Genomic DNA, 16,360 nt, shown 5'->3' with positions numbered 1-16,360 from the left:
AACCGCTGAGAGTGACAAGTAAACATTTGTGTGACTTCCTCAGAAAGCCAGAAGCCCACGTCAACGGTCCCATTATGTGACTAGAATGGTTCGGTATCCCGGCAGTCAAGGTGACAGATAACAAGATCACTCCACCTTTAGAATGATTGCAATAACATAGTGCACGTCTGAAACGTCTAGTTATCGAGCCAGAGGTCAGGGTTAGAGGCCCGAGTCAGCGAGCTGAGTCAGAGCTTTGGCAACAAGAGGGGTCCATACATTACTGTAGCTTCTGACTCCATATACGGAAAGCTATCGCAGTAGTGCCGCATAAGCCTTGTAACACGAGCCCTCAGATGGGACTTCAGGTCGTACATCACTCTGGTGGTAATGCAAGCCTCCCTGCAAAGTGACTTTATGTCCTGCATCTCTGCAATACCGTCTCTGTGGTCACCTCGGACCTGGACGCACAAGTCATTATGTTACGCTGCCTCTTAGTGGAACTCTTCTCAAGCTGGAAACACCATGTGAACGATGGAGAGTTCCACACTCACAAATTTGGTTGGACGGCTTTCATTTTATTCTTATCACCTGACGGGTTTATGGGCTCAGAGAGTCACAAAAGTCCACTCTCCAAATCCCAGGGATAGACCCTGATATTTCCTCGCTGTCATTCGTGCACTCCAATATAACTACCTCAGGCATCCTATAGTCAAAGGAGCAGCAGGAAGTAGGACGAATAAATCTGACAGCAGTGGAACATTTCGGACCTGCCAGAAAAGGTGGGTGGGTGTTTGAATGAAGAGGGATTGAGGGGTAGTCGCAGATGATTGTTTTCAGATGACCAGGTATTAAAACAGCAGTGTTTTAAATGACCGTGGCGGACTTCACACATCCCTGCAACAGTTTAGAGCAGCCCTCACTCATTCACTGCTGGGATATTTGGTTGTTTGCTTAACCAACCGAAATAAAGGCCGCCATGCGAGGGGGAATGATTAACAAATTGTGCACTCTTTAGTAGATGAATGTGGCGGTTAAGCCTTGGAGATGTCACCTTTCAGCAGGAAGCCGGGGATGAGACACCGAGCCAGGACTTTGTTCCACGTGGATGCGTGGCAGAGTGCTGAGTAAAGCGCTGCTGACCCAGGCATCGCTTCATTTCAACCTCAGCAGCAGCGCTGAGACCTGTCCTGTTCTCCAGACACACCTCAGCAACAACATCTGCTTGCTGTGCTTTTAAATAATGGCATGTATATTACTCTAGATGTATCCCAGTATAGGAGCAACTGATATTTTTACAGGACCAAGAGGTGAATATGGAGGGAGGAAACTGCCCTGTACTGAACAAAATGAATTGAAATGTATCATACTCAATGTAAGGAAATTGTGCCCAAATAATTTAAAAGAAAACACAAAGCCTACCCTGAAAACAATTTGGATTTAATTAGGGCTGCACCCTAAGCAAAGTCACCAGGCCAAATACCAAACAATACCGAATAATCCAAAAATAGATTTTAACTATTTTTTTTAAATGTTGCATAAATAGTTGAGCACATATTTTACCTCCATGTTTACAAAGAAAGTTAATGTTTGGATGATATAATATTTTTGACACTTTTATAAGTTTCAGACTTTTTTCATGCTTTTCAAATAATAATAATTCACCACCGAAACTGAATAGTGTCCACCGAATTTTATATGCATCACTAGATTTATTTTATTACCATGCAAGGGAAATGTTATAATGATGTCTTGATCAAACAACCCTCCAGAAAAAGAGCAAAATGTTTCACTTACTCTTCTTTTTCCTCCTCAGCAACAGTCAACTGACATCCTTCTACATTCAGTCAAGCTGATGATGCACTCCGGAGGACGGAAAAATAATAATTCTCTTCCTTTCAAATTCCCGCATTTGGGTGCACCCAAATATTCATGAACACAATAGCGGTGGATTGTATTGTGTTGCATGTTGAAAATGACTGACACAGCCCAACAAATAACCACAATCTTCAAGTAGTACAGGAAAAACAACATGTGTACTCACACCCCGTTTTGCTTTGAAATTTGTTCACTTGTATTCAACCTTGTACGAGCCCTTTGTTCCTGGTAGCTGCACTCTGCTGCACGGAAACAGCACGCAGTTGAGGTTAAGGTGTCAATCAAATGGTCTATCAATTCCTGTCCTCGGGCAGAGGTGCCAAGATGACAAACAAGACATTTGGGAGTGAAGTGCAGCTGTGTCCGAGGCCTGACAGCGGCTGCTTGAGTCAGTAACACCTTGAGAGGGGCTTGCAGCCTTATTAGAACCTCATGTCAGCTTTGATGCCCCCCTCCCCATGGCAGACATGAGAGCAAGCTTGAGAGACAGTGGGGTCTGGCACCAGCTGGCGGAGTGACCGGGGCCCTGTGGCTGCTGCCCTGGTTCTGCAGTGCCAGAGTGTGCGGGCCTGGGAGACAAAGCCAGGGACACCACGGCTGTCGCCCCGGATCATCTCTGCCGGAGAGCCGCAGGAGGTCCATGTGGACAAGTGAGTGCACTGGGGTCTTGTCCGGGGTGGAGTTGACCTTCAAACCTACAGTAACTAGAAAAGGGCCAGCATCGACGGTGATTTTAAAACAAAAGAGCAGGCAATAAGGTCAACACTGCTCTTCTTGGATATCACATCTACATCCATCTCTGCTCACCTTTTTAGGAGCTGAATCAAACTCCAGGACTGAAAAGTGCAAACAGGAGGATCTAGCGCCTCTCTGGAGAGACAGAGCTGCCTACAGGCTTGTGAAGTGCAAAATTCAAAATGAGCCACAGCAAGGGCGGGCAAGCCTCCGCCCGGCAGCCAAATCATCAAACTTTTAATGACTTGGGCAATTACCCCCAGTGAGCCGCTTAATGGCATCCAGAGGACGGCGCCCGGCAACACTAAGCCACACACAACCGCTTCCCTGCATATAAGCTCTTGAGCGAATCATGTTTGGTCAAAAATTCGACCCTCTTTAACCAATGAGATGTCAACTTTGAACCTCCAGTCCCGTTCAAGAACCAGAGTTTTCAGAGAGTGACAAGTTTGGCATTTATCCGACAAACATTTTGAGGTACTGTTGACAGAGCTCACTGCTTCATGAACTGACTGACAAATATGAACGCAGAAATTCTGTCGAGGCTCTTTGTTCTGTGATGCATTGCCATAGCAACATGAACACTTAGAATAAACATGTTTGATCTAAGCATAATTTAACAATGTGAAAATACAATACAGTCTAGGTCCATTAGAACTACTATAAAATATATTTTGTCCTTCATTGTCCTGCATTCATTGCATAATAATCTATGGCACGATAATTAATATTTTTTTTATTTTGCTACAATTGAATTAAAATGAACTGTGTTAATGTATATATATATATATATTATATTTTATATATATATATACTGTATATATAATCCCAACTATATACATTAAAAACACTAATTGTAATTTAGCTTTTTAGCAAACTAATCACAATAGAAAGAAAAATTCTGCATTTTCAGGTACGTTGGTTTGCCTGCATCGAAAAAAAAAAAAAAAAAAAACAGGAGCTGGGTTCCTTTATTCTCCTAATATGTGTCTTGAAGAGTGTTGGAAATATGATCACTCAAGATGATAACAGCGTAGCATGAAATCTGCAGCCCTACTGTGGAGAATACAGCATCACAGCAAAATCAAAGATGGTGCTGTTATCCTGCTGTTATCAAGCATTCTTTTCTATCTCGCTCAGCTCTGTGATGAAGAGTCATCATTTATGCAGAGGATGGCTCACAAACTGGCTTTTTACCATCTTACAGTATGCATGACGGGAACTTTGCTGCCTTCAAGTATTTCTCCGTCCACCTCTGCAGAGGCACGCAGCAGAGCGCCACACTTCTCTGCACGCACAACTCTGCACTGCCACGCTTATATAATGAAAGGTGTTCGGATTACGCGCCTGAGCATTTAACTGCCCACTTATAACCTTTGCCAAAACAGCGGACAGATCCATGATGACCAGGCAAGAGCTGTACAGCAGCCTTCTTACAAGGCTTAATGACTTTTCTTTATTCGACGGTGCATTCATCTCAGTGACGTAGATGAAGATTCAAATTGTCTCCTGACAATAGGGGAGTATATGCTAATGGCTATTCCTTCTTGGTTAGCGGCGAGCTCGGGGGAATTGGCAGAGTGAGCTCCATGCCCCTCGGGGGATAAAAGAAAAGACACTTGCGCATACATCCGCTCATACCAAAGCTCTACTTGAGCACAGAGCCCTATTGTCATGCCACTGCTGAGCCAGCTAAAACACCAGCTCTGTGTTCCGCTGATGAACTTTCGCTAATTACACTGTAAGACATTTGAAAATCTAGTGCCAACACCAAACTTTGCAGACAAATTAGGAGAGCAGGGTTTGCTACTTTCTGCGACAACCACAGGCAGTTCAATGATAACTCCAGACGCCTGACACCCAGAACTAGGTGCTACACTGATAATGAGTCCACTGAGCTGATTTCTGTCAGCATGAGCCGCTGAGGTTATCAGGTTCCTCAACACCCCTGATCTAAACTCATACTTGCAGACTCGAAGCTGCTGTCTTCATCTTGATACATGTTCTGTCGTTCGGCATGGGGTCTCCAGGTCGTGTGCCAACCGAGGTCCACTGAAAAATATTGAGCATCCCCAATTTCACGTGAAGCTTTTTCAAGCCTCATCTGGTTTGTGCTAGCTTGACAATGTTACTCCCTTTGTTGGTCATGTTGGAGTGGGAAATTTATGTTGGGTGCATTTTCTTACATAAAAGTATGACTGAATTTGATGGCAGAATAAGGCTGGATTTGTTTTTTTTTTCATCATTGTTCCGTCCATGAGACGAAGCATCTCAGGGTCTTGTCCACAAGCGAGGGAAAGTAGGAGGGAGACATTTGACAGAAAGATCTGCAAAGCATCTTTAATAATGAGGACTCCGTATCGGGCAGTTCCCGATTCACCTTGACCTGTAGTCAGAAGCTCTTTGTTGTTCCAGTGAGATGAAAGCAAGTTACTGTGCAGGACCTTCAGACTGCTCTTCTACAGGAAGCAAAGTTAGTGGAGTGTTTAATCAGGAGTGGAGGTGGAGGAGGTCCAGGGGCAGACCAAGGAGACATCAGGGAGATTAAGTCTCATGCATGTCCTTGGAAATGTCTCAGTGTCATGTGAGGACCTCTTAACGCAGACTACCGCCCGATGGCCTTGATGGGCAGATGGATATTGACAGACGGACAGATAGCTGGATGGATGCCTGGATGGGTGAATGGATGGACGGACGGACAAACGGATGGTCGGATGGATAAGACATGGCAGGTAAAAAGTCTAAATGTTGAATCGAAAACATTGTTGTTGCAATGTGCCGTTCCGAGACAACCACACCTGCTGTTTTTGGCGAACACACACTGGAGTTTTGTAAAATGTTTCGCTGTTTTGGACTTTATATTTAACGCGAGCAGACAGACTGGATTCCGTCTCTGTCTGTGGCTAGACCGAAGAAATGCAGCCATGGCAGAGAAGGGTGCTGCGTGTCCCGCTGACCCACCCTGCAAATGAGAGGGTGAAGCTGCCGTGGCCGCTCCTAATTACTACCAAACAGCTGCAAACACATAGTGCGACAGCAACGGGGCCAAACGGTACCAAGCCGGGGGACAAGCCCTGCACTGTGGGGAGGCCGCAGGCGGTTGGCTGCTTTTCTCATCGCCCTCTGTTCACGCCTATGCCATGAAGGGCCCCCATGCCATGCTGCCTCATCAAGTTCTCCAGAAATTGTAGGGTGGTGTGGATTTGTGTCTGCAAATATGAGTGACTAAGAGATGTCACGGTCCCTGCTCGGCTGGCTGGGACATTCGAGTTATGTCTGTACAGGTTGGTGACGGGAAAAGAGAAGTGATGTAACCTTCAGACAGGTGCAGACGGACAGTAAAGACACAACAGTTCCACTGGAAACAAGATAAGAGGATTTAATCTCAGACCTGTTACATTAAACTGCTTGATGTTGACACTCACCTGCCTGTTCCTCTCATCCATGATCCTGGTGATCTGTATCTTCTTCCGCCCCATCTCTGCGCTTTTCTTTTTCTCCTCCTCGTCTCTCTCGGACACTTGAACGATATCGGTGAAGCAACACTTTTGTCCCGCTGCCTTCCTAGCACATGGTGCAACCGTCTGTCTTCACGTATGTACTCTTCAATTTTCTTGACACTCTTCACTGTTCTGCAAGGAGAGGAAAAAAAGGGATGTAAAATCGGAGTTAAGGGAACATGCCGTGACGTGTCCCTCTGGCACAAAAAAAAAAAAAAAACAGACGGTAAGTGTTCTTCCAAGAGTGTGAGACCCACGTGTCCTGCCCTTAGTGCCTGCTCTTGAACTGTGTAAAATGCATCATACAAACAGCTGGCACAAAGGCATTTATTCACTTTAAAGTACTTTAAATTCCAGACTATAAGCCACTACTTTTTTCCCTGCGGCTTACACAACAACGCAGCTAATATATGGATTTTTACAAGCTAAACAGTGTCATGCCGCAAAAATATTGAGCCTCATGACATCAAAACCAATGAAATGACAGGCGTTTTATTTACTTTAAAGCGATCCGAAGCGCAGTTTTCGCCCGAGGCAGTAGCTGAGACCGACTGTGGTGGAACTTTGGCGGAAACAGCGCATATTGAGCGCTTTCATGTAAATAAAAGATGTGATAAGCTTGATTACATTGGCAGAATGATTCAAGTTCAGATCCCTGCCAAGTTTGTGTCATGAATCAGTCTCAGACCCCATTTTCAAGACTAGTTTATAAGCGATCCTCATGCATTTTTAAGTGCCACTGACCTTTCTACGCCGCAGACAGCACCACTGCACCTGCAGCCCCTCGGTTTATGTATGAACAAAATCAATTTTCCTTTTTAAATTTAGCGGTTGTGGCTTGTATTCCAGTGCTCTGTATATTGCAGAATTTACGGTAGTAAAGACTTAAACCAGAGATTCTGGTTGATTAGCTTCAGATTAATCATTAACTCTGCTACCTAGCTCGGCCTGTTGCACGTTTTAGTTTTTAAAACTACAAAATAGAATTGCTCTATTTTAAATGCAGTGCATGTAAGTCAGGAATTAAACTGACACCACCCTACTATAAGGAAAATGGCTATAAAATAGCAACATGCCAGGGCTTCTCATTTCAATGATATTGTAGCTGATATTTCTTGAAGAATCTGAGGTGGAAATCGATCCACTGTGTCTCCCTTCCACGGAGAGGCAGCAGAACAATTCCTTGCCCTTCCTCTCCTGACCCACCCTGATGCCAGCTTTGCTCTTAAGATGATTAACAGAGGGCCCAGTCTGAGCTACACTGGAGAGGAAATCTCCAGAGTGAGAGGACAAGCATTCTGATGAGACAGGTGGGAGAGTCGTATTCCCGTGAGCTTGTAACCTGGCTACTTTTTCTATTCCTCCCAGAACATCTTTCCTGTCCAATGTGTTTTTCTGAAAGAAGAAATATAGGCCGTCCCCAAAGGCACATCCATCACTAACACCCAGCAAATATAAAGTGTCTAAACAACTACATTTCCCCCGCGAGTACACACAGAGAAAGGTTAACAGCGCAGTCCATTAGATGGAGTCAGCACTTGCGAAAGAAGGAGGCCAGAGGCCAAACAGGCAGTGAAAATGAAAATGACCAGTTCTAGGAGCACATGGTGATTATGGGTTACGGATGGATCAGCCTTACGGTGTCTGGCAGTTTAAATTGGGGCTCCGCTGGAGGCAAACTTGGCTGAGATCACCGCGCTAACTACCCGTTGTCTGAGCAAGGAAAGTGACCATTTGAACCCACGCAAAGTACTTTCCTAGACCACATCATACCAGGCTACCAGAGAACAACGACATTCTTGCTTTTAATAGTCACAGAGATGCGTTGGGCACAGACATTCGTGATTCGACATAGATTACATGGAATGAAAACTTCTCGACTGTCACTTAACAATTTGCGTCTGCTTGAGCGTTTGGTTATGGCTAAATTCGAGCTACTATTATGTAGCAGTTGTTAGGATGTCATGCATTTTCAAGGCTTTAGCAAAGATAAAAATAAACAGACATTGTTTTCCACAGTAGATGGTGACAGTTCAGGGATCTCCCCAGCACTTGGGGATGTAAACCCAGTACACCAGGATATTCCCAGAGTAGGTGGAGTTTTACATTGTTTTTATGGATATCTAGTGTCTGGATGGATATCTAGTCTAACTGTGACTCGCTACTTTGCTTTCTGTCAATGACTCCTCTTAAATAAGACTGGAGGACAGTTAAGGACATACAACATTCACTAATCGACACCCAAGAGAATGCTGAGAAAAATTCAAGGGGAGAACCCAGAAAAAAAATAAATGTAGAGCAGCAGTTATTTTACTTTAAAATTTTTAGAGCCAAAAACACAATCTGTCATTGTGATGCCATCAGACTGCATTTTTAAGAAAGAAAAATAACCATAATGACAATTATGAAAACAGATGCCTATCCTTCAGAAATGTATGGAACATGGAACATGGTACTTTTAATAACTTTTCAACCATCCTCATGTTGATCAAACCCTGTCTGGAGTCCTGACCCGTCCCGCCGCCGGAGTATCATAAAGAATTGAAATGCTTGCACTTGCATATATTATTTTGTGTCTCCATGGTGGAGCTGTCACGTCTGGACAGTTCAAGTCTCAACAAGTCTGTGTTGTGACATTTCAGTAACGCAAATATGACATGACAAGCTCAGAAGGCTTCCAGATCGCAGGTGTGTCGCTGCTTGAATGTAGCACCAATTCAGTTATGGAACTAATCCATCAGGAATATCTTCTCCCAGACACAAAGTACAAGGCAGAAAGATGTCAATACTGTGCCTTGCTAGAGTAAAAAGTTGACTTTGAGTCGATATACCCCAATAGTAGAGAGATTCAGCTTTATTGAGCTCAAACTGGTAAATTACAGAACAGTTAAGGTCACTTAGTCAGTAAGCCCTGTTGACACAACAGCAAAAGGGCCAGCGAGAAGATAACATTTCCATTGGAAAATCTTTGGCAGTACGCAAAGATGACAAAGCTCAGCTTGTTGATGGCTGAATGGACAAGCTCATTTGGAGAGGCCAGAGGTTTGGATATGTCAGGATGAGACAGTGACCATGTTCAACACAGAATACTGTTGAATGAGATACCAGGTGAAGGGAGAAGTGATTGACAACCAATGAGGCTCATGGACGTGGTAAATGAGACCATGAGGAAACAAGGTATGGCTGGGAAGGGTGAACAAGATATGGAATGAGTAAGCCTTGATGGGAGATTAAGATAAGCAAAGATCAAGAGTTAAGTTAAAGTTGAGGAACCTGTGCAGTGTGGGTTCCAGATAGACCAGGACACTCAACTGCCTCCTCATAAATTATATCACCCCTCATGTTGTTAGTTCAAGCACAACATGCTCTCAAATCGCTCCAAGTCTCCTTTGGTTTTGATGACATGCTTACAGCTGAGATGCTGGTCTGTGTTTGGCCTTTTTTGGAAGTCCTTTGAGAACACAAGACCACTGAAGATAAATACACGGCTTGTCTAGCTGTTGCCCAAGTGAAGTGAAAATACGACTGCAGGACATTGATGACAGTCAAGAGCTGGTGTAGAATAAAAGATAAAAAAGTCAGAGGGATAGAAGTGAAAGCAAAATTCCCCTGACAACAACAGAGCCTTTATTATTTCTATGGTACTTTCTAATCGTGTGATTTTCTTACCTGTGGGGCCTAATGAGCAACAAAAAGCTCTATCAGTCTGTTAGTCACTGGCAGGGTTATAGAACACATACTGTCAATTATAATGAATCATAGATCATTACAGAAGATGCCCGGCATGATGTATATGTCCAAGCACGAGTCGGACTCTACTTTCAGTGGGAGAAACAGGTGTTGCCACGGAAACAATTGCGTAACTGGACACAAAGTCGATGTGTACGTGGTGTGTTTTCGCAACAACAACATTCTGTTGGTTGTCTACAATTTGCTGAACACACTCCAACTGCTCCTTCAGTAGGAGGTGAGACTGGTCAAGTGACAGCCGGCCGGTCTGCCACCTCCTCCCCGAGGGCCCAGCAGTGAGACGCTGGGAGGGTTGATGACAGTCTTTCACAATCAATAAAACATGCTCGTTCTACTTCAACAGCAGGAGATTGTTCGCAAACGCCAGAACCATTGAAGACATCAGTCTTTTCTCTTGCTTCTGATCAAGAAATATATTTTCACTGGTTTAAAGAGGATGAGAACAGACACAGAGAAGAGAACTAATTTACACAGAAAAAAAGTTTCTGAGGGTCTAGGACAAGATGATGTCATGTTCCAAAATGTATTAAAAGCAAGTTAAAAGTCGTATCCAAGATCGAGCTGGTAACTGTATTTTTGGCAGCTCAACACTTTCATCCACATCAGGACAAATCCAGAGTGGCACATCTTTCATCTGCACCCACCAACATGTAACAAGATGATCCTATCTGACTTGTGCTAAAGAACAAACCCACGTTGTGAGGCAAGCACGCCTCCGTTTCTTTGAAGGTGATGGAGAGCAGCCAAAGTTTCGAGCACAGCCGTGACAGTTGCACTTCCTGCAAAGCTGCGTTGGCCCGTAGAATCCCACCACAGACGGAATCGGAGGGCAGACAAGACTTAAACTTCCTGCTTCTCCACTTCCTGTTATTCAGGACGTGTCTGCACGTCTCAGTGGTCTGATGGTTGGGAGAACCTAGGGGACACCCAGCCCCTTATGTTCTTTCCCCCTATTACCACGCTGATTCTGACGGCTGGTCTGAGACTAAACAACAACATGGTCTCATCTATTGTGGCTTTCCTGGTGTACTTATCGTGTTTACAGGAAGCATCATTATACAGGCTTCTCATTCTGCTCACAGCCAGCCGCTTAGCATTGAATGAACCAGGACAAGCTCCTCGAACAGTTCTTAAGTAGGAGGCTTTTACCTCTTAGATATACATTATTTCTAAATCTGGCTTCATCGTCGCACTAATGGTTGGAGGGAACATGATGTGATTCAGTTCAACAACCAACACCACTATCTCGTCACTCCAAACAAACAAGACCCCATCGTCTACCAAGTCAGCAGCTAGCACAGCTAGCTTTGTAATCCACAATAACTACTACAATAGAGCCCTTTTCCTGTTTTTCTTGGTGGAAAAAAAAACCCACTTAACAGCATTCCGCACAAAAAGGGGGCCATACAGTTTGTAGACAGAATAACAACAGTAAATGCTTAAAAACAGTTCAGTTAGTGATTTTGAAATATTTTCTATCAATGTATGATTTAAAGTAAGTAGGCTAGTATTCCGTCGAAAAACTGCAGCAAAGGTCAGGTACATACCAGCTTAAATGGAGTCTAAATGTCAGTCTTTTTGGGTGCTACATTACAAGTGGACCACTGAGAAAACGGGATTTCTGTAACGCCGGCGTTTCTTCTGTAACAGCCTGTAACAACGTAATCGAACAGATTAATTCGGCTCATTGCATGAGTGCGTGGGTGGGGTGGGGGTTCAGTCGCAAGCATGTAGAAGCAAATGGGAAGAAATGAGAGGCCTGTGAGGGAAGATGAGCAGCCAGGGGAGTGCGGAGAACGTCAAGCTGAGATGACCGAGAAGTGTGAAGATGATCTGCTCGCAACAGAGAGTTTGATTGTGTATTAATTGATGTTCTAGTGCTGAGAACAGCCTCAACTGAATAAATGTTGTAGTTGTTGCAGTTGTTGTTGCAGTAAGTCAAAAGTAATTGTGTGTTTTCATAGCTGTACACAACCCAAACATGCCAGGAGGAGGCACCATAACTGGACGGACTGACTTAAAAGGTCAGATAAATTAAATCCAACGTGCTATATCTGTATAGCTATGTTATAATCCAACACAAAATTACACAATAAATAAACAAAACCTGCTTCCCAGCGTTACTCGATATTTCATTTTCTTTAGTCATGCAGACATGAAGCATGACTCTCTGTCAATACATTTATTTCGCTAAACAGCTGTGTCATGATTTACTGTTTGCCACCTGAAACGACATGAAAGGCAAACCTTTTGGCTCATCATCACACACTTATCTGATGTGGTTGCTTAATGGGATTCGGCGAAAAACAAAATCCATGACATCTGAAAGTGTATTAAACTTAAAGTGTCAACACCGTGGCTCGGCAAGGATTTGCTCGCAGCGCATTGGAGCTGTTAGCGTAGCAGCTAAATCCACGGCTTTACTAATTTGTTTCAATGGAGCCCTGACACAAGCGCAGCAGGAAATGAACATCCAACCTCTTTGTTCTTGCTTTCATCAGGAGGTGCTGCACCTGTAAATGGGGCTGTTGGCCTGAGGGGAGTGGAGGCAAGCCAGCCCTCTCCCGCTTTCTCCCATTTCCCTATTGTGAGAGTGTGCTTATCTCCCTCTCCAGCAGTGAAAGGCAGGATTGTGGCCCCGGCAGCATCACTAGTGTTAATGTCTCCTGATGCTAATCTGACACATGGCTGATCCCTCAACAAGCACTTTCTCCATCTTTCCTCAGCAGTCTATTCTTTCTTGCCCACTTTGACTCTTTCTCTCATTGTTTTTGCCGCCTTTGGACCAGCGCAACACCTCCACTCACCTCCGTTTCCTCGGCAACTAATGAGACATAATGAATAAGCACCATTACTGTACAGCCAGACAAAAGTGGAGGCTTTGAGAAAGAAAAAGTAAAGTGGCCAGCCTGGACCTAGCCACCTTCACATTCTTCTTGAGAACTAAGACCTGATCTGTGCCAATTGTGAATCTTGAGTTTTAGGGATAAACATCTTTTTTTATTGATACCAGGGTTTTCCCTTGGATTTCTTTTACCATAGTAGGGGGATGCAGTCTCTCCTCTTATAGCCTATCCTCTTGTAGGGGGCTCCTACAGCGCTAGGGCACTGGGGACAACCCTAATTTTATTTAGTTTATTTTTTTTTATATCAGCATTTTTTGCCTAAAATATATTGACTATATTGAGAATTTAAAAAAATTCTTAAACCAAGCGGTTAATTTTGGAGACTGAATTTAATTTACTTCCTATTGTAGTGTACAGTGTACTCTCCATACAGGAAGGACCTGCGTGCCCCCAAACCTGTATGTCACAGAATAAACCCAAGACCATTCTGGTTGCGCTGTTGCAGTACTAACCACTACTTCTTTAACTACCTTCCTTGCAGGACAGTGAAACCGATGCTATTGAGTTTGTCTAGCTACAGAGGTAGCTGAGGTCTCCAAGCACTTCATAATAAACATCCAGCGTGACCTCCAGCTGTGAAAAATGCCTACACCACTCTATAAGGATTATGGACCATATTGACAGATGCAAACAGAAATGGAGTGAAATGGCAGACATGCAGACAGCGACTGTAAATCTGCCCCAATGCCTGGTGGCTCAATCCAACTCTCCAATGACCCAGCTGTAATCCCTCACTGGATCAATGCAAGTTCAAACAATCCTCCACGCTGCTAGCACCTTACTCAGACAGGGGGATGGTGCTGTAAGACAGGAACCAGGAGACAGAAAGCTACTTATCACCTCCAAAATGACATCAAAAGGAAAGAAAACCCCACCGGATGAAAGTGTTCTCACTAAGAAAATACTTGACTTGAGGCCATATTATACAGGCAGCCAGAGGGGAACGAAGAGGCTCTTGAGGAACATACCGGACAAGCATCCAATCTACGAAATCTGAAAGACGGATAGTGGATAAAGAAACCAATGACAAAGGACATCATACGCTGACAGCAGTAACAGACAGACATTCTCTATCTCACTATCACACTTCTGTCAGGGGATGAGAGGACATGCAAGGTGACTTTGACAGAGCGCCTTGGGGTTTCGTGAGAATACTACATTACATTAATTTCATGTCTCTTTTTAACCGACTTAGAAGCGCACAGCGGAGGATGGTGGAGGGAAATTAAACATGTGGTCTGGCTTGAAGGGGTGGTGCAAAGACAACACTGACATGAAGTGAAATCAAGTTTTAAAAAGACAAGTGGACTGAAAGAAATGAACGTTAGTATTGGTGACTATCATTTTCTAAAGGTCTCTTTTCTGATGGTGTGAGCATCAACACGATAGGAGCTACAGAGAGACCCAAGAAGAACTGGAATAGCTGCTGCGTATTAGACAGAACAGCCTACAAAGTATGAATCTTGAACGAGATGATGAGATTAAAGTTCAGATTGATAATGCACCATGTCCATTTGGGTCGTAAAGATGACGTCCGACAGACACAGATGAAAAAGATTCTGAGATTTTGGAGTGGTGGAAGCTCTTGCATCAAACTAAACACCTCCCACAGTCTCACTTACAGTGGGCATCAATGGTGGCATCACGACAATGTGGAACATTGAGAGCAATCTTAAACTATGACGGAGGAAGACACAAAAACAAAGACTAGGACAGAAGAACTTATCAAAAGAGAGGACTGCATGAATGTGTTAAATATATGGGAAGATGTAAGGGAAATAGGACTAAATGAAGCACCCCGAGCCCAACCCATCCCACCTCTGCGGTGGTGTGGCAGCAGCGTTGTAACATAATTACTGCTGGGACACTTCTATTCCCAATGATCCATTTGCGTCAGTCAGGTTTTCAAGCCCGACCAATGAATGGATTCTCAGTTTCTCAAGGATAAAGAGATGACCCTCTCCGAACAGTTATATCCATTTCATGTAGGAAAGCACATCTTCTTCTCCAAGGTAAATCCCTCGGTGCATGTTTGAGTGAAACTTCCAAGAACAAAGGGGAAGATGAGCAACTTATTTGATGCACAAGTAGGGTGATGAATTGTGCCTCATTAAAACGGAATGCAAATGTAAGGAAGAGGTTCTACTGCACCTACAGCAAGCCTCTTACTTCTCCATTATGACCTTCGAAAACATTGCTTGGATTCCAAGCTTAAGACACCACATCGAGATGGAACTAACTCTTTTTTAGATATTAATAATTAGATTCCTTCATGAATATTTATCGAAGACAGCGGACACATCTGGACAACAAAACTGTGTTATCTGAAGAGGTCATTGGGGGCAACTAGCTTCACCCAGAGAGGCACTATTTTAGATTAGTGTCTCTATTTAAAAACTCCATGAAAGAATAAGAAAATATTTTTGACCACTGTTTAATCCAAACTGATTGGTTCTGGCTTCACCCTAATACTATTGTACCTTGATTCTACTGACTGGGTGAAACATTTGTTGTTATCTTGGAAGATATTATTTCATAATAACAAATGAGGTGAGAATATTTATGGATTTTGATTTCCATTATTACTATGTTCATTATTATTTTAATTTAATAATTGCCTTTGGCTTCCATACAAATAAGAGAAATTGAATCCTGAACCCTGAGTTCTTTAAAATTTAGAACAAAACCAGTCAGAACCTAAATATTTAAGATAGCGGGTGGTGCACAATGCAACATATGCTGCTTACTAGCTTTCAAAATTCAACTACTTAATGTTTTCTGCTGTTCAAATGGTGACCGTCAATACAAACTGATGTGGACTTCAGCCCCCCGAAACCCAGTCATGCCCTGGTAAGCCGTTGAAAATGAATGAATGATTTACATAGGCAGAGTGGGCAATGAATAGAAATGTGAATTTAGTAACTGCCTTATTGTTGAACCTTTTTTTTTTTTACATTTTCTCAGAAATGATGGAACCATCTTTTCACTTAGCCGACATGAATAATGTCAAGCCACCAGACTATGTCCAGACAGTAGAGGCTCAAACAACCATCTCTATCCTTTCATGATAGACAACTGCAGTATACACTGGCACAATAAAGTAGTCACTCAACAAAATAAGAAACCAGATTCAAGCCATTAAGTTTCAACCTGTATCCTTCACTTGTGTACAGTGTACACTGTAAATGTGCATCACATAACCACCCTTTACCTTGTTGGAAGCTACCTTCATATCACCTTTATCAATTCAGGTATTTTGAGGTTTAAAGATATGTAATAAGATACTAATTGTGTAATCTACCTTCAAGCGATTTAATAAATCAGGACCTGAATAATTCTCCTCCCTGCTGTCTAACAATCCACTCAACAAGTCTTGTGGTTTTTGGAAGTTTTCCAAGAGTTGACTGAATCAAAGCTTTACCAAAGTTCTCTTCAAAACAGCAATCAAAATTGAATTAGCTGTTTAAATAAATAAATTGATTTTGTGGATGATTTCCATCTTTTACAGCATTTGGGGCACAAGAGTGCAAGAGTGACAGAACGCTGGCTAGCATCCCTAACAGCAGTCTTACAGCAGCTCCACAACAGAGAGCTCACGAACCTGATAAGTCT

At 43.3% G+C, this 16,360-nt stretch overlaps 1 protein-coding gene across 8 annotated transcripts in view; it reads right to left on the bottom strand.

Moving 5' to 3' along the window:
• mef2aa (myocyte enhancer factor 2aa) overlaps positions 1 to 16,360 on the bottom strand; it is a 66,607-nt gene that overhangs the window by 38,367 nt on the left and 11,880 nt on the right. For all 8 annotated transcript variants that reach the window (XM_053886678.1, XM_053886677.1, XM_053886680.1 and 5 more), the window contains exon 2: positions 6,018 to 6,224. In XM_053886678.1, the coding sequence (XP_053742653.1) occupies positions 6,018 to 6,071 (54 nt within the window). In that variant the 5' untranslated portion in view covers positions 6,072 to 6,224. The remainder of the gene's footprint in view (positions 1 to 6,017; positions 6,225 to 16,360) is intronic.

Source organism: Synchiropus splendidus, chromosome 14, assembly GCF_027744825.2.
Source record: "Synchiropus splendidus isolate RoL2022-P1 chromosome 14, RoL_Sspl_1.0, whole genome shotgun sequence".
Classification (NCBI taxonomy): Eukaryota; Metazoa; Chordata; class Actinopteri; order Syngnathiformes; family Callionymidae; genus Synchiropus; species Synchiropus splendidus.
Note: the sequence above shows the minus strand (reverse complement) of the source record. Positions and strands in the feature narration are given on the sequence as shown.